Source organism: Eleginops maclovinus, chromosome 20, assembly GCF_036324505.1.
Source record: "Eleginops maclovinus isolate JMC-PN-2008 ecotype Puerto Natales chromosome 20, JC_Emac_rtc_rv5, whole genome shotgun sequence".
In the NCBI taxonomy this organism is placed as follows: Eukaryota; Metazoa; Chordata; class Actinopteri; order Perciformes; family Eleginopidae; genus Eleginops; species Eleginops maclovinus.
Window position 1 is genome coordinate 24546741 of NC_086368.1, and position 27590 is coordinate 24574330.

The 27590-nt window shown below is 41.4% G+C and overlaps 3 protein-coding genes across 6 annotated transcripts; 1 reads left to right on the forward strand and 2 right to left on the reverse strand.

Moving 5' to 3' along the window:
* Nucleotides 1-170: 170 nt before the first annotated feature.
* rae1 (ribonucleic acid export 1) lies at nt 171-5772 on the reverse strand. Of its 2 annotated transcripts, XM_063910957.1 has the most exons (13): nt 5515-5768; nt 4801-4913; nt 4587-4691; nt 4270-4362; nt 4089-4175; nt 3918-4004; nt 3596-3667; nt 3382-3489; nt 3107-3213; nt 2842-2917; nt 1439-1633; nt 1216-1301; nt 171-752 (listed from the first exon to the last, which is right to left on the reverse strand). In XM_063910957.1, coding segments are annotated over exons 2-13 (1107 nt in total). In that variant the 5' UTR covers nt 4891-4913; nt 5515-5768; the 3' UTR covers nt 171-751. The 2 variants fall into 2 exon arrangements, with proteins under 2 accessions (XP_063767027.1, XP_063767025.1); XM_063910955.1 differs by lacking the exon at nt 171-752 and having other exon boundaries at nt 1212-1301; nt 5515-5772.
* On the forward strand, nt 5649-20114 carry LOC134882926 (bone morphogenetic protein 7-like). Of its 2 annotated transcripts, none has more exons than XM_063910953.1 (8): nt 5649-5742; nt 8789-9116; nt 14334-14523; nt 16737-16885; nt 17130-17336; nt 18131-18204; nt 18306-18416; nt 18515-20114. In XM_063910953.1, the coding sequence occupies exons 1-8, from the start codon at nt 5656-5658 to the stop codon at nt 18662-18664; spliced, it is 1296 nt and encodes a 431-aa protein (XP_063767023.1). In that variant the 5' UTR covers nt 5649-5655; the 3' UTR covers nt 18665-20114. The 2 variants fall into 2 exon arrangements, with proteins under 2 accessions (XP_063767023.1, XP_063767024.1); XM_063910954.1 differs by having other exon boundaries at nt 5676-5742; nt 8495-9116.
* Nucleotides 19661-25981, reverse strand: LOC134882928 (ataxin-1-like). Of its 2 annotated transcripts, none has more exons than XM_063910959.1 (3): nt 25557-25981; nt 22707-23897; nt 19661-21357 (listed from the first exon to the last, which is right to left on the reverse strand). In XM_063910959.1, exons 2-3 carry the CDS (start codon nt 23136-23138, stop codon nt 21016-21018), a joined length of 774 nt encoding a protein of 257 aa, XP_063767029.1. In that variant the 5' UTR covers nt 23139-23897; nt 25557-25981; the 3' UTR covers nt 19661-21015. The 2 variants fall into 2 exon arrangements, with proteins under 2 accessions (XP_063767029.1, XP_063767028.1); XM_063910958.1 differs by having other exon boundaries at nt 25553-25981.
* Between the last annotated feature and the right edge of the window lie 1609 nt (nt 25982-27590).

The window sequence follows — 27590 nt, forward strand, 5'->3', positions numbered from 1 at the left end:
TAACCTGGATGAAGAAGCCCTGTGCCATGCTTTGATCTCATTTGTCCTGCCTAGCTCTCTGACCTCAGCTCTTTAACAGGTAACTGCTGCAGTTGAGAGACTGAAAGGAGAAAAAGCTCCACCTGCTGTTTATCTTTGGTAAAACAAGCATAAAGGAGGAGTCAAGGAGATACAGATGTTGTCCAGCGTTTATAGTTTCTAAATTGTGATAATTCCAGTGTAAGAGACCCACGTGATGAATAGATTTACAGCTGAAACATGAGATAGTGGTTCATGGTTTCGCATGCACAATACAGTTCAGTGAATCCCCAACAAACATTTATACAGCAATAAATCCTCCTCCCTTAGGTTGGAATAAACATGTTCAAATCTTATAGTACGCACTATTTTATTTTACATCCCAGTTTCATTCATGGAGCTTAACGATGAAGTAACAGCACATCAGAGGACAATGAAAAGTCTTTGGAAAGCTGTAAAAAATGAACAGATAGACAAAAACAAAAAAATTGAAACAACAAAATAAGTGACACATGAAGCCATCCCATTATTTGATGACCTCTATGAGCAAGTGTCATGCAGAGATCATCAATGCCAGGTTGGGTAGGCTCCTCTGATTGGTCCATGCACAGTACGCAGCACCACGCCATTGGTCCAGGTGCCGAAAGGAGGGAGTCTGTCTCGAGCGTTTACACACACTAAAGCAGCAGGACTTCCACATTTTCCCACAAGAGATGCGGCTTGGCACGACGAATCTAGAGACAGGAGGAAGCAGTCAGTCACAAAGAACATTGAGGGAACATTGTTGTTTATTTTCCAAAAGGGTGTTCGCAATGTCCTTTTTTGCACGGAACAAACTGTACAATATCACTTTTTAATGCCATTAAATACACTGGGAAGCTTAACTGGCTACAAGCTACATTCTTTTCAATAACCAGCTGGCTCCCTCTCAAAATTCTCGACTGTAAAAAATGCAAATGCAGCTGGTTTACACAATTACAGCAACAACTACACCTGCTTTTAAAAATGTCTTCACTCAGGTCAGCGCATTACCATACAATTAGGCTACCTGTCAGATCATGTGTATTGCAACTCCCTATATTCACGCATGCCATGTATCATGGGGTGCCTTTGAAGGCCCCAATATGTTTCACATGGGTATTCAGGAAGTGGGGCAGCCCTGTACAATAACTGCAGCCTCAAATAATCTGCTCTCACCATTTCTTGTTCCGGGGCTTCAGCTCCTCAGCAGCGTTCCTCAAGAAGATGTAGTTCTTTTTCTGGGGGTTGTAGTACTCATGTCCCTTAGGAATAAAAAAACAAACAAAGCAAAACAGAAAATATAAGAAAAGGCACAAACTATTTGCATGCCCACAGTTTTAACTATGGTAGCGAGATCACCACCTGATAACTGCTTTTGTCAACATTTTACACCTCTTACCTTCGACCAGTCGTAACTGGAGGCGTATGCAAAGATGTTGCCATTGCTGTTGAAGCAGCAGGCAGTGATGGGCTGGTCCAGCTGCTCAGAGGTCTTCAGCTTGGTGCGGGCGTCTTTGTCCCAGAAGCTGAAGCGCCCGTCTGAGCCCACAGTAGACAGCGTGCCGTGGACAGGATGGAAGGAGATGGCATTGACCTGATGGGAGCACAAGGGTAATCAGTAGGTGAGGGATGAGGAAATATTTTAACGAGGCTAGTTATTTATATACTCTCTAAATAACAGTGAGTATGATAGGGCTGAAACGATTCCTCGAGTAACTCGAACAACTCAATTACCCACATTCCTCGATGCAAATTCTCTGAATCGAGGCTTCGTTTCCACATAACTAGTTCTATATAACGGCGGTGCTCTGTGCTTCTCTAGGATGATCATTAGTGGGACAATGCGGTGTTGATTCCGGACACAGAGCCGTTGAAATAGACGCTCTGACGACTGACGTAAAGTAGACAGAAACGTAATTTGGCGGCGCTTAAGTCAAAATGGCAGAATTAAAAAAACAGCGAGCAGGGAACGGAAGAGACGGGAAAAAAAATAAATCAATTGTCAAAAGTTTGGGATCATTACACACTGAAAAGGGAAAAAAACTGTTACAGTGTATCCATTGCAAAACTGAACTCGAGTACCACAACAGTACTCCACAGAGCGGACCCGACACAAGGTAACGCTAACGTTAGCATTAAAAGTAACTAAATCGTTATCATTATGTTTGCTTGTTGGGATAAAGGATAGGACAGTGTGTACATTAATTATGGCTGAATGCAATGGCTAGTTTAGAACGTAAATCAAGGGTGGCAACAGGTTAGGATGTCCTTAAGTTAGCTAAAATTTGCTCAAGAAAATAACCACAGGAAATATAATGCTGCTGTCAATTTGTGAAAGCCTGACCTCCATTCGTGTTATTATGCTAATTAAACATACTTTCTCTCTCTCTTCAGTTATGTAAAACTCTCCTAAAACACCTTATCCGATTACTCGATGGAATAATCGGTAGAATACCCGATTACTAAAATAATAGATAGCTGCAGCCCTAGAGTATGAAAAATGAAACAAAATGTAAACCACAATCATTTGAAGTAAAATTCACATTAATATTGAACTGAGATATTGGACATTGTGCTAAAGGAAGTGCATTTTTTTTAAATACATGTGTTACTGCTAAAAGCACCTAACGTAGGAATTTCACATTAATTCCATGAATTTTAGATGTGCCGGGTTTATCTAAACCCGGCACATCTATCACAAATGTCATTAAATCCTAATGTAGATTGTTCCTATTAGGACAAGCAAAATGTCTCCTGAAAAAAGGTAAAATATAATACAGTTAGAAATTCAGAAGCACTCACAGCGTAGATGTCCTGTGGAGTGGTGGTGTTGGTTCCATTCGACCTGTGGCACTTAAAGGTGAAGTTGTCTTTGGCTCTAAAAGGAATCAGGAAACACATTTATGTCATTTTTTTGCTTCAGGGCTTTGAGAGTAAGAGCAGTGTCTCTTAAATTATGTAAAAACTAAATAACAATGATTGTACTTTGACTACCTTAAATAACAACCTGTAGCATGACTACAAAAAATGATTCACTTGGTAGAAATTGATTGTTTTAGACACTTACGGGTTGGGAGGGTTGATGTAGTGGATGGCCACTCGGCCCTCGATACTTCCCAGTGCAAAGCCTGTGGGCTTGTTCTGTTTGTCTTTGAATATGGCCACACAGCGGTGCTGCAGAACCAGGGTAGAAAAGTATTGTAGTCATACGTGACAAGTAAATGTAATTTGGCTAGCCTAACTTTATATTAAATAGGTCAATAAAACGTTAATTTGTCTGTACATTAAAGAAGGAGTGTGAAAGGACAAAGAGAAGATTTTTCATGGAGGAGGAAAATTCACCTGATGTTTGAGAGGAGAGTCTATTCTGCGAAACTCAGAGGGCTGGTTCTCCAGTTGGTACACTATCAGGCCTCTATCAGCTGTGGCAACCACTGCCATGGGGTACACCTGCATACAACAGACAGGGAGGTTAAAAATCACACACAAAAGCTGATGTATTCAGATATCTTCTAAGCAAGTATTACAATTGATATTGTACTTATATCCAACTTACAACATCTGCACAGTAGCTTCTCTCTGGCATCTGCAAAGACATCATGGGATTGGGAGAGCGGGTGTCCCAGAACTAAAAACAAAAAAGTTGTCATGTTTCTCATCACAAAGTGAGATAAATCAAGGAGAAAAGTCTTTAGTGGCAATTGTTGATAACAATAATGTTCCGGAGGTGACTGAAAAGGCAGTTCACTAAAAAGCTGTTTAGAAAATACAATGGTTAGTCAATTTTCATTGGCTTGTTATCTTTTTTTTTTAGAGGTTCTTAGCACCCTAAATGCAAAAACAGAATGAAAACAATGCATTGATATTTTCTGTTGTACCTTCAGTGTTTTGTCCCAACTGCCAGTCATGATGCAGCTGTAGTTCGGGGCTTTTATCCAGTGGATTGATTTGATCGGGCCGTCGTGCTGAGAGGAGAAATGGTGCAAGGTGTAAAATAATTCTGTTTCATTCGTATGACAACAAAATGTATCCGTAAACTCTTATCCAACCTGTGCAATCTGCATTGCTTGATTGCTGTTAAGATCCCACATCTTGGCTGTTTTGTCACAGGAAGCCGTGAAGACTTTACTCCCGTCCTGGATAATGAGAATAACACATCATAAATTATTCCACTGTCCATCAGACGGCATCTACTACTGAGCTTGAATTACTTTGAGTGATGAGACTTACGTCGCTCCAGCATGCATCCAGCACCGGCCCTGTGTGCATCTGTTGGGCTTTTGGGACAGTCTGTCCGTTGTCCTGAACCTCCCAGCACCGGACCTAAGGTTACAATATACAAAAGACTATGTTTGCACGTGAGCAGTGAGCATAATATACACTGATATGCATTTCAGAAGTAGTGTGACAAGACATTTCTGAACTGTAACTGTAATCAAACTACTTCATATTGAAATGATCATCCAAACTCTTCAAACAAATCAATTTACAACTGAACACCATTATCATAATTGTACATAAACATTGAGATTGAATAAAAAGCTCACATCGTTGGCCCAGGATCCTCCAATAAGGAAGTTCCCTGGCATGGTGGGAGGACTGAAAGCCAGACAGCTGATGCTGTCATCTGGAGGTGAAGTCACTTCAACATCCTACACAACAAAAGGAAGAAAAACATTAACAGGCGAAGGCACAGTTTTCAGTCAGCCACCACAACAGTTTTTAACATCAAAGCTTTTGTCTTGTGCTCTGCTTATTTACCTTCATAGGATTGTGGCTGTCTGTAGTTGCATTTCCAAAGACACCTGTCCCCCCTGCTCCAAACCCGGATGTTGTCCCAAATAAACTCATAGTACTTTAACGCCAATGTACACCTGAGAGAGAAGAAAGACAGGAGGTTTTAATTTCATTGGTATCAGAAAAAGACACATCGTTGAAATAGGTAACGAAAGTTAAGTGATGCATACTGGATGTAGCGTTGAATCCAAACAAGGGCGTGAAAGCAAGCAACTACTGCGTGTTTAAAACGTGAGGTAGCTAATGATACATTACAAAAAACATTACCAAGACCTTTATCATAGCACTCAGTTAGCAAGCTTATCAATGACGACTTAGGTAAGGTATCAGGAAAAACCAAAACATTTGCCACTTGACAACACGATGCTAATGTTCAAGCTAAGTCACATTTACCAATAACTGCAGCTGGCTTCTAAATGATAGCTTTAGCTACTATGTTAACATGCAAACAATTGAGCACTTTAGCCATGTGTGGTTTTTAAAGTACGCTTTAGTGCGTGTTGTGCTTCTAGGTTGGGTGGGTCAACAAATAACAGCGTTAGCTAAGGTTAGCTAATTTAATTTAGAAACCGTCAAATTGTGGCAGCTAGCTAATGCTATTTCGGCTGCAAAATCAAACATCGTATTAAACATTACATCATGTGGAGAAACGTATTATATTGAGAATAATATACATACCACAGATATGTTAAATGATGGCGATGAGCCTAAACGCTGAAAATGCCAATATAATTGGGCGCATCGAAAATGTGGCGCTAGTTCCTCCGTATGTCGCAGTTTGGTGACGTATTTTCGACCCTGGTAAAGGTAAAGCATGCAATGACCAGAGTAAGCGCTGGAAGGCAGTGCCTGACTGCAAGACACTCAGACGGAATTTCACAGTGTGATGTCTACTGCTCAGTTCAGGTGAGTGTCTGGGCTTTGCTAGTTTACCCAGTACAGGGGCAGGGTAGAAACAGTGATGGCTTGTTAACCGTGGTTCCTCACCGTCTGTAGTCCACTCAGTAACTATCCCTGGTTCCCTCACCTGTCTGCCACAGTAATGCACAATACCAGTGAAGTGCACACCATACTTTATCCCTTCTGGAGAAGTACTCATATATCCTTTACTTGCCTAATAAAGCAAAAGTAACACAACAGGGAACTACAAGATTCAAAATTGAATGAATGTAAAATACATTATTAAAATAAGTTAGCCTGTTGAATTAGTCTTAAGTAGCAAAAGTAATATGGTAGGCTTTCTCATGTAGAATGGCTACTTCAAGGGTGTTAGCATTTAGCTAGGCTAATGGATTTATGGGAATATTTTAATAATGCAGTTGATGAATAATAAGCCTTTATCATTCCAGAATTGGAGGACATTTAGAAATCAAAACTTAAAAAAAAAAAATGAATCCTTTATTTTATTTTATTTTTTTAGATGTATTTTATAAAAACAGGTAGTAAAGCATCACACAAAATGATCAGCTCAGGCATCAATGGTACACTTTCTATTAGATCTTTTATTTGTTGCTTTTCAACAGCGATCAGTGGGGGCTAGAACTTTAAAATCAATAGCAATCAACTTTAAATAAACAAAAAAAGGAATTCATAATCTGGGACAATTTTAAAACATGGAGATTATGCTAAATTATTTATAAAAATGTAATCTTTCTAAAAAATAATAAATTGTACTGCTGTTGCGCAACCCTGTTTCTGTTATTTCCTACTGATTTATTGAATTATAGTCTTATAAATCAATGCTTATTTTTAGCTTTATCATTTAGGAATTCATGGTAGCTGCAGAATGTAATGCTACTTTCAAGTCAAGGGCAAACTTAGTTATTTACCTAAAGAAAGATAACTTTGAATTGAATTTGTCTTATTGTGATAATGTGAGTAACAGGGTTGAGTGGGTAAGAGTGCCACACTTGTTCTAGACTGAAAGAATACGATAGAGCTTTGATCTACCCATGGCAGTAGCACATGGCTTGATAATGTTATTTCCTGTGTTTCATTTGACTTACACTTTTTTAACTTCTTCTGCCAAATAACAAAGGTTTCAGTAACAGGGTTGTACGCCTGTTGAGGGACAAACCTTCAGTTATTATATTATAATATTTCGAACTGAAATGTAGTTAACTATAAATATCTATAAGATGGCATCAATTGGACTAACTCAAGTAAAGTAGCCTACATGACCTGATAACAACCAGGCAGGTTATCCTTGTTATTTAATTTTGCATGCACACATAATCTGAATGAAATTAGAAAAACAACTTGACTCACTTTCCCTGTGGGATTTGTTGTGGTGCAGGATCAATATGAACCTGCAGTTTCACAATACAACAGATCCTGATGAATATGGACAAACAGAGCAGTTTACAGTACTTATTCATCTGCTGTGTGCAGCCAAACAGTGTGACACATATTATGGTTGTAGCTCCAATGGGAGATGTAATCATTTATTTTTATTGGACTCAGTCAGTAAACATTAAGCAAATTAGTAGAATATGGTGCATGAATCAAATTATGAGATTCAGTACATTCCTAAGGTTGAGACTACAGCTAATCTACAGTGATGCTACTGTGAGTCTGTAAAACCTCCTTCAGATCTACTGCGTGGGAAGATGATGTGGCTAGACTGTCAGCTATAGGACCAGTTGAGATGCATTAACTCTGCAGAAGAGTCCTTGAGCACAACAGAGTTTGATATCTGAGGTAGTTACAAGGTATTTTGTCAAATGTTTGTAGTGAAGAAGAACTTCATGAGGTTGCAGGGAGCTTAAGTGACCTTTGCTCAGAAAAAAACATCTCAAATGACTAGTCGGGGCAAGTGGAAATGTAGTTGTGTGATTTTAGTCCCTTTTGTGGGTTGTTCCATGGTTCAGTATATAGACATGCACAATAGTAAAGGGCCATTTCAGTTTGTGGTTATGACACATTAACTTCCTCAAGCTGTATGTGCAGATCGACTCATCGTTTTCCATAAAACAGAGTAAAACCCACGTATAATCTTGACTTCAGTCTCGGATTGTTGCCTTTTCCTTCATTGTTTACACCCACCCCCATTAACTCTCTATTAAAGTCACATTGGTGTGCTTTGCACATTGTTGTAGTACTTCATTGGGGCTATTGGCATGTCTGTTCACGTGCCTGTACTGCTGATCACTCAAACCCCTCCACAATTAGGGTGGGCCCGACTTTATTGTTTGAGTTCAAAGGTGTCTGCGTAGAAAAAGGGATTAGGGGATTTCCCCTCTTTACCTTTAGACTCATCATTAGGCTTTTTTTTAACTTAGTGTTGGAATGTGCACAGTATTGAGTCACAGTGCAATAAATTAAAACCTTCAAGATTTAAAAGCAAAACAAATTTTTATGTTGTTTTTCACAACAGAACTGCTACTTAAAAAAAGAAGAGACTACCAGAGAAAAGGTGTGCTAATGAGATATTTCGTCCACTTTCATCATTGGCCCAACAATCATGTCCCAACAAAGGATGAAGTGATGGGACACTTTGGTTTGAAAGGTCCACACCCCTATCTATTACCAAGACAGAAAAGTGCTCTTCATGATAGGACAAGGAGCCAATCTCGCCCTATTCATTGACTCACCCCCACACATACACACACACTCTCTAAATCTTTCCAATGGTTTATCCCATTTTAAACCCCTCCAGCCCCTCCCCAGACACAACGCCTCAATAAAAATCCATTCCCAAGTTACCATCAAGAGGAGCGCACTGCCGAATCGCACCAAGACCAGCAGATGATGAGGCAATGATACTCTGAGTTGATAAAGGTAGTGTTATTTTACTCCTATTATTAGTGGAGGAGCCATTAATGTAGCTTTCGCATTTCCACTCTTCTCTTCCAACTGTAGTCGCGCGTAAAATCTGTGTAAAATGGAGACACGCATCTTGGCGACGGTAACAACGCTCCTGTCGTGGAGTTACTGCGTGTTTGCCACTCAGGTCGCCTTCTCCAACTTCTCCGCGGACAACGAAGTGCACTCCAGCTTCATCCAGCGGCGGCTGCGGAGCCAGGAGCGCAGGGAGATGCAGCGGGAAATCCTCTCCATCCTGGGGCTGCCGCACCGGCCGCGGCCGCACGTCCACACCAAACACAACGCGGCCCCGATGTTCATGCTGGACCTGTACAACACCATCTCCACAGACTCACAGCCGCCCGGATACTCTTACTACAAGTCCGTGTTACCCACCCAGGGTTCCCCTATGATGACCCCGCAGGACAGCCGCTTCCTGGATGACGCAGACACGGTGATGAGTTTTGTCAATCTCGGTAAATTTACATTCTACCCTTCTTATAACACATTCTTTCTATTTTATCATACTATTTGTTTGAGAGTATATGGATCGTGTAACAGGGACTACATTGTGATGATAATTAATGAACATAAACCATTATAAATATTTCTCAAAATCAAGATAAGATAGTTTACTTGTTTATCCCGAATGGAAATTTGATTTGAACAAAAATTAAGCACACAGCTCCAAACAACGTAGCCAAAATTACAATACAGGGGTACACTAAGATGCAAGGATATTAAAATATTGATGAAATAAGGAAAGAATAAATATGGCATCCAATCAAAGGAAAGTGATTTCGTTTTCTCTGTTTTTCTCGTTGTATAAACTTAAGATCCAAGGATTAAAATGCTTTCCATTACCAAGTCTTACAAAGCCACTAATACCAGTGCATTAGTTAAGAGTGTGCATGTGTGTGTGTGTGTGTGAGCCAGTGTCTCTGACATTATGGCTTTTAGATCACTTTCCTTACTTGAAATCAGGCATTATGCATTCCGAGCTGTAAGTGTTATGACAACATGCCTGTATCCGATTTCCCCAGGATCCCTTCAAAGCTCTGGGGGAGAGGCTTTAGCATGGCTCTGTTTCGCATGAATTGAACGGGCATTTCTAAACCCCTAGGGAATGAGAGACAAGTTGACTATAAGATCAAGATACAAACGGCATCCAAACACATGTTTCTGTGGTAACCTCTGTTAGTGCAGGGGCATGTGTGTGTGCACGGCATTCCTGCATTTATGTGTCTGTTTGTTTTGTTTGTTTGAGGCGGCGTAAATCTCATGGGTCACAGGTGAGAGCAGGGCTCACTCAGACATTATTGAATTTATAAAAGGCAAATCCTGCCTTTGTTTCCCTTGGAGATCCTACGGCAGCTCTGATATCACTATAGTGAAGCAGCAGACGGCACGGTGCCTGTGGCTCTTATCCGGATGTGGTTACATCCAAAATCAACCCATGTCTTCTTTATGCCTTTCAGGAGGAGGGTAGAGGTCAACCTCAATGATGAAGTTAGTTCATCTGTGTTCCTCTCCAGAAACCTTTAACCTTTTGTCTGGGTGTTATTGAGATTGAACTAATGACCCATTTAGAGTTTCTTTCTTCTCGATCAGCCCATCAATGTGTTGCTAATACAAAACATTTGGAGTCGGCAAATAAATCGACATTACATTTTATGTACTCAGTCATGAACTTAAGGTCTTTAGTTAATGAGATCTGGAAACATTGTTTCTGAAAACTCAAAGCAGATTTATGTGGTTCCACTTCTGAGGAGTTTGATCTTGTACAGTTAGGACTAAAGAAAGGACACAATGTATTATTTTTGCTCTCAAGCCCACCACGGCCTCCTGTGCTGATGATTGGCAGAGTATTTAGCTGGGGCTTGCACAATGCGCTGCAGTGACTCTAACTCGGTGGTCTGAATGATCGCTTCAAGAGCGAAGTGGATTATGGTATTTCCCTTCCAAAGACCACAGCTTCCAGTGTGAGGGGAGCTGCTGTAGAAATGCCCAGCCCCAGGTATATCCTGCAGGTGGACAGAGTGCAGAATAATATTGTAGATGACTATTTTATTTAAAGATTAACCAGTCTCATATTCTCAGTAATAAGGACATCACGTAACTACTTCAAAACAAAACGACTTAAATGATTAAACCTATGTTACAGAGTTTTTTGAGTTGTGTTCTCAACTTTATTCTGAGGGTTTACATTACATTTCAAACCTAGAGATTTCCAAAATGTAACACAAGGTTACAACCGTTACTCGCCCCTATTCTATTTGCATTGTTTGTCCACCAAAAGCTGCCATAAATAGACATATTATCCAGTTTTGAGACACATTTTATGTTAAACTTTTTAGGTTTGCTGATATTTTGGCCCATTATAAAAAAAACCTGAACATCTGAATATTTAGAGAAATAAGTATTGCAAACGTTAGTAGCATCTCAGCACGTAGCCCCCTCTGGACTTCATTTGTCCACCGAAAATTGTCAGTGCAAAACGCTTCAACACAGAAGTGCTTTATTTATTCTGATTACCGGGTCCATTTGTTTTGGAGAAGAGGATACCTCTGGGAATACATTTTCTACTGGCAAAAAACTCCAAGACGATGAACATTGTAGGAATCCAGACTAAGAGAAGTCTACTAAAAAGGTGTTGAAGATAACAACTCTTATGCTCCCACGCTAGTTCACATCACACCAAACTCTGCCGTTTATCAGTGCTTTTATTGAGAGACTCCTACAATGTCATAACATTTAAGTTAAATGATTTATGTCAAAGAATAAGGATAACCATTTCACTCCCTTCTTCCTTTGTTGGATAGGATTAAAGAGCTTGTGTCGTCAACACAGACACAGTGTATCACATCATAGCACACAGGCACATGTACACGGCTGCACATGTTTACTTCAGTCGGATTGCCAAACCACAGGTCGTTCTTCAGCATCACCAGCAGGAAGCATTCTCCTCATTGTCATGCAACATTACACAGGCAGCTGCTTTTGCTTTGCACATTAGTAGTTCCTCTTTGTTTATAAAGGAATACAGTGCATTTAATGCAGGGGCTGACACAATCTTATCAGCTGTAGCAGCTCTGTCTTCATCTTGTTTACCGCTGTTGAAGTTGTAGCTGCCATGGAGACAAGCAGACTTGTGTTCATTATGTTTTTTTTTTCCTGCTTTGGCCACAACACACCTGCAGAGCATGGGAAAACGCTTAATGACAAGAAATGTCAATGGCTTTCATTAAAACAGAAAAGAGTGCAAAATGCTCTCCTGACATGACCGTGTCGCTGGAGAACAGAAGGTTCATTGTGTTTTAGAGAACAAGAGAGAAGAAATGTGTTTGTCCTGCTTAAGTTGATCTGTTGGAAGCATAAGGAGATCACACGAAGAATTTCTTTTGGCCCACCAGAAAATCGCATTAGCTTTCTCATTATTTAAAAATGTGTGCAAAATAAACACGTTAAACTCCCCTCTGTATGCATAGGTGCAACATTTGTCGAGCAAAGGCAACTAATCTGCAAGCAATACTGTCAAACTAATCAGCTCATGCAGATATTCATACATTTGAAACAGAGAAAAAGTGAATTTCCGTTAAAGATTAACATGTCTTTTTAATCAGTAGTAAATAAAAGTCTGAGCTTGACTGAAAACAATCTGAAACAGTCACTGTGATTCACAAAAGCCATAGTTTTTCTTACTTTTTCAGCTTCAAACCACCCATGCCGAGTTGTGAAAAACAAACAAAAACGTTACTATAAAATAGCAAGAGGTTAATGATAGTTTCGTGGCTGTGTGGCCCTGCAGTGTCAAGAGTAATGTGAAGTGTTGAAATGCCTCCCAGAGGGAAGTTTGCATATCTGAAGTCTGATCTCTGCAGCTAATGGTCCCTAACGTAAACACACCAAGTCCTTACAAGCAATTATTGCGTTCATAAAAACAGCCCTCGCTCCTTTCCAGCATTTAATTGCGGTCAAACGAATGACTAGCAGGGTTCAGAATGCACTGCTCTTAACGACCAAGTGTGTGTTTTTGTGTCATTAGAAATGTTTTTAGAAGACTTTGAGTCCATGTGGGTTTACAGAAAAAAGCTCTTGGTTGTAGTGTTGAGGTCTTTGCTCTGAAACAATAGTGGGCCATCATCAGTGGGAAGGCAGCCTGATGTCAGGATGATGTCATGCTGTATGCCAGTGGGCAGGATGTGTTTAAGGTGACTAATCGCCGCTCCGCTCCGCACACCTTCACCAGAGACCTCCACGGCTCCTTCCAAGGACAAACACACACGCTGTAAAAACACAACACTGGAAGGCTTCAGGAAGCTTTCGGGGTCTTTCTGACCACCGTTACTTTGGAAAGTCTGAGTGGGAGAGGTTCAGCTTGTTCAGGGTGGGCTGGGAACCCCATTGTGCCATCAGCTGCTGCTGCTTTACTTTAACAATCACAATGAAAACACAGCACTTGGATATTAAAATGCAGTAAGAGTAGCAATATTACAGTGTAGAAATACTCTGATTCATATAAATCAAATAAAAGTTCAACATATTTATCTCTCAAATACACTTAAAGTTGCAAAAGTTAAACCTATTATTCCCAATGTCACATTTATTGTTGGACTATTATTATCGATGCATTTCTTTTGTCTGTTTAAACTCGAATCTAGCTATTGATTTATTAATTACACAATCAGTAGATTTGATGTTGTTTGGTAATCTGAAGGTAACTAAATATTAGAGATGTATTATTATATAATATAATATATATACCAGTAAAATGTTCTTATGACTCTATTTAAGGACATTCCTGGTGTAATACTGAGTTTCTCTCCACCTCTGATACCCAGAGATCCATGGCATACTGATCAGGGATGTGTGGGTGGTACAGCCTCTGTTAGTTAAGTCTCTCTATACTTTATGTGAGTGTGTTTGTAGAAGCACACTGGCAGCTGTGGTTTTCCGGGCAGTGCCTTAACGGGCCTTTTCTTGTGGTCAGCACATGTGTGCAATTTAAACCGGGAGCCAAACTGAGCCATGCGTGTGTTTTTACTCCCCCCCCCCCCCACACACACACTGGCACGTATGGCACATTTAAGTGATGTTTAGATCAATCACTTTACTCATGGAAGCAGGACTTTTCCTATTTTTTGACGCAGCACTTCCGAGATGTGGGCAGAGTGACACACATCAGAGCAACGTTTGATTTGGCGACAGTTTTGACAGATATGCAACTGCCGACTGCTTTTACCATCTGATTGTACTCACGGTGGTTTGCAATTTCCTTAGATGTACAAACGTTCCCACTGAGGGTCGGAAGCAATTTTTTGGGCTGCACAATTAATCAAAAATCGTATGTAATTTATTTGGTAAAAATGTAATTCTGAATTGCAAAGAGATCGCAGCCTAAAAAGGTTTTCCTACATACATAACAAACACTCCTTGTTGGGTACAGATCCTCTTACAAATCCAACCATGATCTTTTGAATATTCGTATTTAATGCTAATGTGAACGATGTTTCAGAAATGTTCACTCTATCTAAAAGTGAAAGTTAAATCCAATTACAACATCAGTCAAAATAATCAAAACAGCTTATTTCTTCTAATTGTGCAGCCTTTTATATCAGTGCACATAATTATTGTTTGATGAATCAGGTGTTGGTTTTTAATCTCTTTGGTCTCTTTTTCTTCTTATTCTTCAGTCGATCAGGATCAGGATCTTCTGCTCCAGCAGCACAGAAGAGAATTCCGATTTGATCTTTCCCGTATTCCTGAGGGAGAGGCCGTCACAGCAGCAGAGTTCAGGATTTATAAGAATTTCGTCCAGGAACGCTTCGAGAACGAGACCTTCAGAGTCAGTGTGTACCAGGTCCTGGAGAAGCCTCCAAACAGGTATGGGTGTTTCTCTACAGCTACTCCACACATTTCAGATAAGATAAAACCCTTTATTGATCCGCTGAGGCGAGACTCTGTTGTTTTCTTTACGGCTTATAACCCTTGATTGGATTAACCCCTTTGTATCATATGTATATCATTTGGATCTCCTCAGTGGAGTTTAGCATTAAGGGATCGGTTTACTCAAACTACAAATAGGAAAAGGTATTTTGGAACTGTGTCCCCCTCATGGAGATCCATACTGTGATTAGGATTCATCATGGACGAATGCAGCTAGCGTAGCTAAAAATGTGACTTTTCACAAACCTGTCTCCATTTCTTCAGTGGAGTTCACTTCCTAACACATGCTGCTGGTGGATATTTATTTTTCGAGGACAATATATTTACTCCCATTTTAAACAAACAGTACACTCACCAAGCAGACAGCTGTTAGTGTCCCATATAAAACCAAGAGTTAATGTTGACTTATTTTAACAACGTTATGTCCCAACTTATTTTTACTGAAGTATAAAGTTAAATAGAAAAATAATAGTTTTGTTGGCTAAGGCTTTACTTCTACAACTACCTTAACCTGAATCCTCAAATAGTGACTTTTAATATGGAAGAAAAACGATTCCATTGAAACATTGACAAAGCAGTCTTTTGTATGGGGACAACCTTTTTAGCAGAAATGGTTTGATTTAAATAAGTAGAGTTGGTTTGATCACATTGATAATCTTTTTGGAATATATTTTTTATTTCTCTAAGTACTTTTTAATAGAAGTTGGTTTTATTGTTACACTAGATTATCCTTGTGTGCTAGTGACAAAGTAAGAGCAGTTTAGCTGAACGTCATGCTACTGTGTGCTCACTGTGGACACCGGTTGTCAGGCTGCTACTGTACGTGCACACCGATCTGTCCGCTCTGGCTGTGTCTGTCTACATTTCCTCACAGCTTATTTCTGCTGATGTTCGTGTCAGCGCCGAGGCTGTTTACACAGACATTAATGTCAATTACAGAAACATAGCGGCTCTCTCCAGAGAGGGTTTACTCTCACACAGTCAGAGCGGGACAGTCCCCAGGAGACCTGCATTTATAACAAGCAGCTCCCACCACAAATAGCACTGTCAACCCTCCAGACGTCAGCTTACTCTCTTTCTCTTACACAGGTAGTCAGTCCTCCATCTCTCTCTCTGTCTGCCAGCCTCTGTTCTCTCACACTGTTTTCAAACCGCATCTCAAGTTTGCTAACAACACGACAGATTATGAGATTGTCGAATAATTAAACCCCACAGATCCCTCTCTTTCTTACAAATCAAAGTTATTCCACCCGCATTATAAACTCTCAGGGATCATGAGCACGGGCAGATTTAAAAGGTCTCCTCTGGTGACAGCGGGGCTGATGACGGTGTTAAGGGCAACGGCATTGTCATTCACAGACGAGCAGGCGGCAGACGTCTGCCTGAGGGTCTGACACTCTGTCTGTAAAACAAGCTATTGTCTGTGGAGTCTGCCGTAAGACTGCCGGTATCACTATAGGAGGACTTTTTCATCTGGGATGTAACGACATGCTCTCTTGATGGCTGTTCATGAGGGTGGATTCATGGTTCAGGGTTATGCATCATGACTGGGACTTTTGTGTCTGTCAAGATATTTTTTTTAAACTTGTGAACATAAACTTATGTTTTATACAACCCATTTGCATCCTTTATGTAACCTTTTATTCTCTTATTATTTTCCCTCAGTGAGCAAATGAAACACGTTCTCAGTTGGACGAAGGTTTGGTGTCTGACTTGGCTTATCAACAACATTCCTCTGTTTGGCCATAAAACCTCTTGGCTCCATGTAGTGTTTTATTTTTTCTGCTGCATTGCCCTAAAATTGGTTGAATGTATATTGAAAAACAATTCCAACATTATTCCAAGCCAATAGTTAGTTTTTTAAAGTCAAAGGCATTGTTTCATTGAAACCCAATTTTGAATAATAATTTGCTGTAGCTATGACAAGACCACAAATGTAGCTTTGCATTTTTTGGCCTATTAAATACTAAATGTATATTTATGTAAAATGCATGACAGCAATTTTAGACAACATGCTTTACGTTCATTTGATGATTGAAAATGAATCTGCTCAAATTTACAGGACAAGAGATCGCTAACAAAATACTGCATCTGGATAATACTTGTAGCCTCAAAAAGCCTTGAATTCATGACATCCTGTCCTCTCTCAGTGAAGTGGAGCTCTTTCTGCTGGACCAGCGTGATGTGTGGGCTGCAGAGGAGGGCTGGCTGCTCTTTGACCTGACCGTCACCAGTAACCTGTGGCTGGTGAACCCGGAGCAGAACCTCGGGCTGCAGCTGGTGCTGGAGGACAGCCTTGGTGAGTCAGTAACACACATCCACAACACAGAGGGGTCCATGACAGCAAGAAACTGACCCTGTCTGGAGAAATTATTTAACGCTGTTTTATTCCAATGGGGAAAAGGAGTGTATTGAGTGAATGTATTTGAGGGTTCTTACAGAGTTCAAGTTATGATTGTGTATTAGAATGAACACATGACTGTGAAGCAGAGCCTAAGATATGTGTCACTCACTGGTTATGTTTCCCCTGTCTCCCTCTGTAGGCCAGAGGAGGAACCCCCGTCTGGCCGGGCTGGTGACGGGCAGCGGGCCTCAGGACAAGCAGCCCTTCATGGTCGCCTTCTTCAAAGCCAATGAGGTTCGATTCCGCGGCGTCCGATCCGCACATGGCCACAAGGGGCGCCATGGGAACCGCTCCAAACCCCAGAAGACTGTCCAAGATGCACTGAAGGCCGTGGAGGCTGCAACAGGTGCCCAGACAATTCACAACGCACCAACACAGACTCTAGTCATGGTTTGACTGGCAGTGTCCCTTTAATAGTAAACACATCTAGTGTGTGTTTTTTGGTCTTTCATAGGGAAATGTAATGCATTCATAACGCTTCATGTGCTTCAGGATCTATACCAACATTCATGAAACCTTATAGATGTTACCTTTAATGAATTTTAAGTTCCCTATAGATGCTCGACAATGCTTGATTAGTTACTAGATGATAAGGGGTTGATTATTAGACTTATAAAACATTAAGACTACTATTATCCACCAACACACACCTCAACAATCAGCTGCAGTAAATATTTACATTACATTATAAAAAAAATATGAAGAAAAATCAAAGGTTATCATTGTCTGTGAAAAGTCAAGTGAAGTACATATTAATAATAATGCATGCGTTTTAATAATGATTTAAATTGGCGTTCAGTTCATTGGTGTAATGCATGCATTTAAAATAATCTACATCACATTAGGAGGGATTATTATGAAGAATGCCTAAAAAGTATTGGATGTAAACAAATAAAATAAACTTTATTATTAAGACAAATATTGCATAGCTTTTTTCAAACTGAGGGTAAATAAAATTCGATATATATAATTTGTGTTTTATAAGTTAAGATTCTGTGTCTAGCAGGACATTTAACCTGTAATAGTCTTGAGGTGCAGCATGAGAGTGCATTTAAGGTACTGATGCACTATAGATGTGAGACAGTGTGACTGATGTTTGTTTACTTCCTTGTGTGTACTTATACTTGTTTCCATTTTCAGATAACCTCGGCCTCGCTAAAGAAGGCTGTAAAAAGCATGAGCTGTATGTCAGTTTCAGAGATTTGGGATGGCAGGTTTGACTGAGGACTTTTTTTTTTTATCTCAATGAATTCAATTTCACATTATTTGATGTCCTAAAGTGACAATCTAGCTAACCATTGCTGCTGGTTTTTAGGACTGGATCATAGCACCCGAGGGCTACGCAGCGTTTTACTGCGAGGGAGAATGCGCCTTCCCTCTCAACTCCTACATGAACGCCACCAATCACGCCATCGTGCAAACTCTGGTAAGTCCCTCAGTCAACAGCCTCTATCATGATGACAGGCACTTTCACCACTGCTTCCACTTCCTGTGAGCATTAATTCATGCTTCTTCTGTCCACAGGTGCACTTCATCAACCCAGACACGGTGCCTAAGCCCTGCTGCGCCCCCACCCAGCTCCATGGCATCTCCGTGCTCTACTTTGATGACAGCTCCAACGTCATCCTGAAGAAGTACCGCAACATGGTGGTCAGATCCTGCGGCTGCCACTGACTGCTGCAACCCCCCTCCTGTGAGTTTGTGAAAAAATCTGAAGAAAGGCAGAAGAGAAAGAGCCAGAGACGGGATGATTGACAGGCTGGTCATCAGGGAGCTCCTGCCACAGGACGAGCTTTAATATGGAGTACTGTTTTTATGAGCAGCAGCTGAGCCTCACATGCAGTATTAACCGCTACCACAAACCTATCTGAACTTGTAGTAACAAAGGAAGGTTGAACAAAGGCGTTTGTTTCCATTTCCTTTGAGATTGACTAGAAAAAGTGCACTAACAGGACTCTGACTAATGTGGAGCTACTTCAAAGACTCAAACCAAACATTCAGAACATCTGAGAGTAAAACATTGAAAACACATCCATCTGTATTTAAATTAAGGGTCATTTAGAATATAAAATACTGCCTGGGTGGACACGTGCATTAAGTACCTGATTTTACAGCTTGTGAATCTTTAAAATCTCCATCTTCCTGTTGAACTTCTGCACCTTTCCTTGAAGCACAGCTGGAGTAATTTTTCTCTGATGAGAGAAAAGAAAAAGCGTTGGTTGTTCAGCCGGATATTAGAACCACGTCAGGTGTAAGACATCTGGCAGCTCGCGTGTGTCGAGGAGCTCAGTGAAGAGTGGCAGCTGAGACTGTTAATGACAGTGTTGGACTGGAAGGCCTGCCTCGTGGATCTAGTTTCCTGGTGCAGCACGATGCATGTGAGAGACGTGCAATCTGCGAGATGTCGGTGATTCATCTTCATGAGACGGACATCAGGGTGTGCACCACCTCTGCAGCTGCCTCCGGGTGTCTGGCCAGCTGCAGGTGGGCAAAGGGGAAACTGTAATTTCGATTTTCGAGTCCGATTTTTAGTAGTTAAATAAATGGAAACAATAAAAGAAAAGGCAGGTGTGTGTTTAACCTTATTTGCCCTCAATAATGTTGCATTGAACGTTGGCTACCAACATGTTGTGAGGAATCCCTGCTGTTTAGAGATTTAAGACACAAATATGCAGAAACTTTACACATTTTTATTTAACAGAGTAAATCGTTTCACAAGGTAAAGACCCAATCTGTCACCAAACCCGCCTGCCCTGACTGGGACATCATAGTGGAGTTCACATGGTCTGCATTTTATTTTGCTCAATTTCATTGTATTTTAACACTCAGGAGGAAAGCTGACAAATACCCTTGTACTATGATTGTGCATTGGGTTCATTGTAGAGAAGAACCTGCGGCTAGGGGAAGGGGGGTTATATTCTAGGGGGGAAATTACGAGATGAACAAGAATTTTTGGGACAAAAAAGTTGAATAATCGCTGAAGTCAGAATTAATTTCTTACTTTTAAAGTAAGGAAAATAACCTTTCTTTTTAGGACATGTGACTTTAATCTCAACAGTTTTTTTTTGTACAAATGTATGACTTCATAATCAGAATAAATATAAATCAGGGTTTTCTCTTTTAATTTGTGATTTCTTGTTAATTTAAGATAAAATGTTGATTTCAAATATGACACCCCCCCCCCCATTTCCTGGCTCTGTACTGTTACTGTAAACCTACAATGGTCCCGACACATCAGCGTACTCACCGATTGTGCTTTTGAAGTGCTTTGAATGGCACAAGCTTCTCCTCTCTTAAGAACAGGCCATTCAAAATGTAGCTTCAGTACAAAAGCAAAGCAGATACAATATAGTGCAACAACAACCAGGCAGATGCATTCACACTGACATTCACTGAGAAGCTGAGCGCCTCCAACGCAGCACATCACAACACAGCACATCACAACACAGCCCACACCGTTAAAAAGACCTTAAATATATATGTTAAATAGAAAAAAGAGGTAGAAGCGTAAAACTGAATCCTACAGATGCTATCTCAAACCAAGGTCTTATACTATCTGAAACGATTCTGGCATTCAAGCAGTTACTCCAAATAAAACCTCATTAATGATGAAAGAGAAGTTTTACACAAGATTATGCGGAATAAATGTAACTTTAAATGATATGATAAGCAGTGAAGGACCTGAGGGAGTGATTTCTTGTGCTTTAAAAAGCAACGTGGGCTGATTTGGTCAGAACTGCGTTCAATAATAAAACCCCCAAAAATTAGCTTAGATGTACAATTTAGTTTAACTCAACTTAAATATCCAGTGTTTAATCCCTGACTACCTTAACAAATATGCAAATTTAAGTTCAGAAATCCTGAGAGTTCATCCTATCCTTCCTTTCACTCCTTAGATACAATTCAGAAGACGACAGAAAGCACAGATATGATTCAGGAGGTAGAAAGAAGGTAAATATAGGCTGATTAAAGCAGAGTTTAAAGAGACCGACATGCTTCCTGTCTTTTAAAACAGCAACACCCCCTCACTTCATGCAGTTAGTCCCCGGGCCCCTCAGCTCAGGGGCCGAACAGTGTCTCCTGCGTACTGCCTCTCCCTTTTTCTGCGGCCCCGCCAGGGGAAGTTGTTGTGAAGCATTCAGGGACACACACCCTCCCTCTGACTTCATGGGTGAGATCTTTGGCTCCAGGGTGGCTGACGGGGGATGCTGGGGGGTTGATATGGGGGTGAGAGCCAGGCAGATGTCCCCCACGCTGAGCTGGTGGCAATGCAGGCCACAGAGACGGGCCGTCCTCAGGGGGCTGCAGGAGGACCAGCCCCTCCCTCGCACAAAGAACGGGTACTCCACGTAGACATCTACCAGCTCCTGGAGGAGGGTGACACAGGGAGGTGAGACACAGGAACGCAGCTACACACACGTTCACTAGAGGGTGCTACTGGACCAGGGACTTTCTAAACATGCTAATCATTTAATAAATGCATTCATGAGCTATTTTCACAGTTCCCTCTGATACTCCTGATGTATTACTGATCATAGGTACAGTCAAAGGCATAGTTCATCCTAAAAACACACTTTCCTTTTACCTGTAGTTCAATCGAGGTTGTTTCGGCCATATGTTGGAAATAGTGGCAGTGGAGATGTCTGCCTTCTCTCAAATATTATGGAACTAAATGGCATCTGCCCTGTGGTGCTCGAACTCCATTTAATAACATAACAATGTGACTTCAAAGAAATGATCACTGGTTAATCAAGATAATCCACAGACCTCGTTGTAATCAGTTTATTGCAGTAACTTTTTTCTTCCTATTAAACTACACCTCGCAATAAGTGAGCACAAGCTATTCATCCAGGCCTGGAATCACACTGCAGAGGCTTTATAAATGGATAATTAGAGCAACAGGTAAAACAAGGAAAAATATTTATTATTTTGGGTTGAACTGCCCCTTTAAGGTCTTGTCATTATGATGAAATGTCAATAGCTTCTGTATTTTGGTTTCACTGAAATAATGTTGAATCATAAAGGCCTTAAGGAATCACATTCTTAAAGAAAATCTATCCAATCAAAGTATTTCATTTTTTTGTTTAAAGGTTTCCTCCATAAAAGTGTATCTTACATTAGTGAGAGAACTAAACACACATGTTCAAAACTGAACTTAAAATCACAAGCCGCCATTAAAGAAACCCAATTCCTTACAAAGTACTTCATATTCTACCAGTTGTTAAGTTTAAGAAAAGGCTGCTGGGTGATGTTTTTAGCAAACATTACACAAACATGAGTACGTGGTGCAGATGGGGACTATTTTTAGCTGCAAATTAACACAAACTGTGTGAAAAACTGTATGTTGGCACAAGGACTGTGTCTGGGGGAGTGCACATGTTCATTGTCACTTAGTTTTTGGCATTTAAATAGCTTTTGGGGGATGGAGTTCGACGGCAAAGAGGAATATGGTACATCAAGCTACATAAAAACCACTTGTTAGTAGAATGAATTCTTGTTGTATTTGCTCACTATAGAACAATGTAAATTATTACAAGTCTTGTCTAAAAAGACTCAGAATTGGGATTAATGTGTGCTATATATTGAAACCACTTTCATTCAGTAGTACATAAATACCAAGGCGGCATCCCCCATGATATATTACATAAGAAAACTAATGGCAGCTACATGTGAAGTGTCTGTGAATGGTGAACACTACACAGAGGTTTCCCTTCACCTGGGACTGCTGGTCGTGAAGCAGGATGAGTAAGCGTGAGATAGTGGAGGAGGAGGAGGAGGAGGAGGAGGAGGAGGAGGCGGAGGCTGACGGGGAGATGCTCTGCACCGTGCAGCTGCTCAGGCACAAGTCGGGACAGGCCAGCGCTCCAAGCAGGAAGTCCTCTGTCTGCAGGTGCTCCACCCTCCTCAGCCGCCCGTCTCTCAGCTCGATCAGAGAGCCGGCGACAAAGTGAGGGAGCAGCCAGGGGAAATTGTTAGGGGAGGAAGAGGAAGTCTGCTCAGAGGAGTGGAGGGAAGAAGATCTTGATTGATCCTCCTTCATCGAGATGTAGCTTGAGTTATTATCTGGTGATACTCGTACAAACGATTGTCCAGAGAAGGGATGATTGACAACCTTTGTTATTTTGTGCGTCACGTCGTGTTGGTGCATCTGGTCCTCAAGTGGTGCTTTTTCACCCCTGGGAAAAAGCACCACTTTCCTGTCTTTTCTCCTCACATATGGCCCTTTACTCCTCCGTTGCTGTGCCTCTCTGCGATCGAACTCTTGTCCCTTAATGTCTTTAGCTGCTCCCAGCCGTACCCTCCACCCACCCTCTGGAAACCCTCATTGATCAGAGACGCTGGGCTGAATCTGGGGGGTGGGAGTGGATGGCCCAGGTGGAGCGCAGGAGTGCCGGACAAGTGGTGCTGAAAGTGGGGAGGAAAGGCCCATCCAGGGTGCAGGGGGTTGATGTCCCTCCATTCTGCTAAGCTATGATGATCCCTGAATGCAGAGAGGTTGTGAGGTTTGGACCTGGTGGAGGGGTGAGTGTGCATCCAGGGCTGGTACAGCGCAGGAACCCTCCTCGGGACGGGCTGGAAGGGGCCCGTGTGCCTCGTCTTAAAGTCTCTGTGGCCCTTGTAAGGGTAAGGTGCCTTGAATGTAACAGCATCACACTGCTGCTGCTGTTGATGCTGCTGCTGCTGCGGAGGCGGGCTCGGCCTTTGGTCCCTCTTTTTGAGCGGGAGTCTGTCCCTGTCCGGGACCAGAGCTGGGTTCGATGGGAAGCTCATTGGCCCGCTCTGCCTGTCACTCACACAGGCACTGCATGCCTTCCTGCAGAAGCTGAGGAGGTGTTGTGGTCACGTGACACAAACTCCAGTCTTTTGGCAAGCGCTGTGGATAGTCAGGTCCAAGGTCGTCACGATTCTGAAAAGTAAAAGAAAAACAAATGTCAGTGCACTTGATATCCTCGCCAATGGTGGAATCTGGATTATTTATTCAGTCTCTTTCTCTCTTTCTTTCTCTTTTAAATATGACTTAATAATGCACCACCTATTCATTGCCTGCCAATATCCTCGTGACACAACAATTGTAATGACAATAAATGTGTTTCAATGTCTTATATTCGGGTTGCCATTGTGTGCACAGGTGAGCAGTGAAGTGATCTTACACTGAGACAAACAGAGGGTGTTCTTGTTGTTGAATGAGGTTTAGTTTGAAATTTGTTGCAGAGAATGTACAATACAAGGTTTCCAATTGCTGTTGGGTTGAAGCTGTAGCTCTGTAGTCCTAAACTGCTCTTAGTCCACCTGTGCCCCCTTTTCTGGTCACAGATGACCCTATTTATACACTGTTCAGCTAATTCCCACCAATAAGTGTTCGAAATAAAATATTGCATTATAAATCCAAACAATATATATAATATATATAAACATGCCAACATGATCATAAATGGCTTTTACAACTATTAGAACCTCAACGATTTAAGTACCGATTGCTGTTATAAAGACTAGTGTGATTGACAGTAACCACGTCTCTTGCAGAAAAGTAACTATGGTTACAAAGTGGTGTACTGCAAACTGTGGTCATACAATGAAGGAGTTAGAACAATGCAAAGCTAAGAGTTGTGTAAAGATGTTTCAAAAGGTTAATACTATTGTTTGATCAAGTGTGTGTATTCAGTGACTGAATGGGTGCAGGATGTTAAAGCATGCATTTCTTGTCATGGGACTGAAGTGGTCTCCAACACCTCGAGCTGCTAAACCCCATCATCCTCCTTACATGCATGCATAACAGTGAGTCAGTTCACTGAAGGGGGGCTAAATATAAGCACCTTATGACCACACAAACACACAACAGTTTCTCACATTGACACATTATTTGACCGAAGTCAAAAGCAGAGCGGGACTTTTACAGCCTTTCGATGCAAAGCTCATCTCAATGCCCGGCATTATGCCATCATCCCAGCCATGCACAGCTGCTCAATGGACCTCTTTCACTCTGCCCGACAGGCTCTGATATGAGCTGCTTCTCTATAATGTGTGTGTGTGTGTGTGTAGGGGGGGGGGGGGTGCGGGGGTTCAGACACTGGCAATCCTGTGTGAGCATTATAGCATGACACATACATAGATAGTTAAATACCTACAGTGAAAATGGAAATTCATTCAAAAAAGCTTGGAGGAGTGGGCTGCTTACTCACAGTGCCCGGCACACAGGTGTGATCGCATCACGGCCCTATCAGACCCGACACTGTGAAGCTACCCAGGCTGAATAACCTTATGAGGTGATGAGGTCACTGCAGGTCACTAATCTATGGAAATGTATTGTAAACACACAGTTGCGTGTGTTTGCTGCCATCGTGATAATGACAATCTGATTATTTGCATATACTGACAGCTTGATGTTTCTATCTAAGGAGATGTAGCGCAATGCAACTAAATATAACATCTTTTATTAAATCTGCAAAGAGTTCCCTAAAGCGAACATTCAGGATGGAATTCAGCATGAATCACAACTCGCTGGACTTAAAAACAAGAACATGTTACATAAATCAAGATAAAACAGAATTTTTAAAGACTTACTTACACGTTCCTCCATCCATCCTTGCATCCGTCTCTCTGTGCGATCCATCTTCAGAAATGCATGTCCACTCACACAAACACACACACTCACACACCTGCCTGGCTTGTGTCCTCCTCCCAGGCTGCAGGTGATAACAGAGCGATCAGAAGCCTCCAGACAAGCTCTACAGACTGTCAGACAGACACTCTCTCCTCCCTTTCTCTTCTCCTTCTCTCTCTTCCTCTCTCTTTACCCTCCTACTCTCTTTTTACATTTTACACTCCCACTCTGCTCAGTCAGTCAGTCCTGTTAACCTTTCTCAGACAGATTTGATGTCCCTCCCTCCCTTACTTTCCTCCTCTCTCTCTCTGAATCTCTGAACTTGTCCACCCTGTGTTTGCTGCTGAGTAGCACTCTCAGCCTCTCTTCCATTTGTAATCACACTCTCCATGTTCCACACTCTCCCTCTCTCCTTCGCTCTCTGTTGTTTGGTGTATAATTAGAAATGAGACTGCTGTGCAACTCCTCAGCTGATGGTAGGCGTATGACTGCCTGATGGTTTTGGCGCTTTGCCTGGCGTAGTGAGGGCGGGAGAGCGTTGCTTTTAGACTACAGCGTGGACACACATTTGCAAAACAGAAATCTTGCCTCACTTATGCATCCTGTTTTTTTTTTCTCACACTTATGATGTTCTATCCTGAACGAGCGTGACGCCAAGTTGTGAGAAGGCTTTGAAATGGCAAGTAATTGCTTCTGAGCAAAACATCCAAAGGTCAACATTAAGCACTAAAGTCAAACTTCTGCAGAAAAAAGACAGCCTTTCATGGATGTGCAGACAGCATCAGCATGACCTCTCACCTCGCCCTGCAGACTGCTTGCTTTGTCTCTATACATTTCTTTCTCACTTTCTCCTTGCTTGCTTTCTCGCTTCTCCCTTTCATCTCCTTGACATCATTTATAAAACACAAGACAGAGGACTTTTTGCTCTTCTTCATGGCTGCCTCAGCAGCACGGCAGCCCAGTTCTCAGCTATTGATTCTGCATAGCCTCAGCAGGTGAACCCCCAGTCATGAGAAAGCCCACGCACAATCTACTTTGAGGTGGAGAGGATTTCTCACTTTGAGTCACATCATGCTTCCTCTGCCCACTCTCTCTTTTTCTCTATTTCTCTCTCCTCTCTCTGTCTCACACACACACTGGAGAAAAATGACAGAGTGTTAATCGCAGTGTTTGCCACAACTAGCATATTTAGGCTAAACCACCAATACCGCTGACATTTACAAACTGTTTGTTTATATTGATAGAAATCGCCAGTCACTCCCACCACTTCCCAACTGCTACATTGCAGACGTTAGTTTCACTCTTCAGTATGGCACACAGTGTGACTTCTGCAGCAACGTCTTGCTGCTTATGCACACGAACATACGAAGGTTTGCTATTAATGTGGGGCCTTTAGTGGAGGGAAGGTATTCAGATGAAAGAAAAACCACACAGTGAAACTACTCGATACAAGTTAAAGTTGTGCATTAAAAAAATACATATGTATTATCAGCTAAAAATATGACCAGTGTTTTATTTGCAGGAAAATGTTTTCTCTGTTATTTACTCCTGATTTGTGTTTGTTGCATTTTACTGCTGTTGATGTTTGAGCTTGTGCTTATCATAAAGTCGGGAATTTTAATCAGCAATGCATCATATTTTATAAGAACACCATATGTTTGTAGCTTTACTGAATTCAAGATGTTTTTTATCTAGATTAAGAAGTAAGAGAAGAGTCAGATTTACATTTTCCAAACGCATAAAGCAACATTTCATTCTTTAGGTTATCAGAAAAAAATCCCATCAAAACCAGTATATCTATTGGTACATGGTTTTAAGTCCCCATACTGACTAAAAGCCCAACATTGCAGCACGTTGGAGGCGGGATCCCCCCATTAGCACTGGCAAAAGATGGCTTCCAGGACTGAAACACAGGAAATGGTGATGACTTTCATAATGATGTGTCTCTTAAACATATTTTTAAGAACTACAATTGATCTAAATTCATGATATGTAAAT

Excerpts from the sequence above, each read along its gene's own strand:
- rae1 (XM_063910955.1), bottom strand. The coding sequence starts at position 4,890 with ATGAGTTTATTTGGGACAACATCCGGGTTTGGAGCAGGGGGGACAGGT. Across the intron at positions 4,363-4,586 it reads GAGGATCCTGGGCCAACGAT|GTCCGGTGCTGGGAGGTTCA; the intron begins GTGAGCTTTTTA and ends TTGTAACCTTAG. Across the intron at positions 3,490-3,595 it reads GAAGCTACTGTGCAGATGTT|GTGTACCCCATGGCAGTGGT; the intron begins GTAAGTTGGATA and ends TGTTGTATGCAG.
- LOC134882926 (XM_063910953.1), top strand. The coding sequence starts at position 5,656 with ATGACCAGAGTAAGCGCTGGAAGGCAGTGCCTGACTGCAAGACACTCA. Across the intron at positions 14,524-16,736 it reads CTGGAGAAGCCTCCAAACAG|TGAAGTGGAGCTCTTTCTGC; the intron begins GTATGGGTGTTT and ends GTCCTCTCTCAG. Across the intron at positions 18,417-18,514 it reads ACGCCATCGTGCAAACTCTG|GTGCACTTCATCAACCCAGA; the intron begins GTAAGTCCCTCA and ends TTCTGTCCACAG.
- LOC134882928 (XM_063910959.1), bottom strand. The coding sequence starts at position 23,138 with ATGCACCAACACGACGTGACGCACAAAATAACAAAGGTTGTCAATCAT. Across the intron at positions 21,358-22,706 it reads TTCACGACCAGCAGTCCCAG|GAGCTGGTAGATGTCTACGT; the intron begins GTGAAGGGAAAC and ends ACCCTCCTCCAG.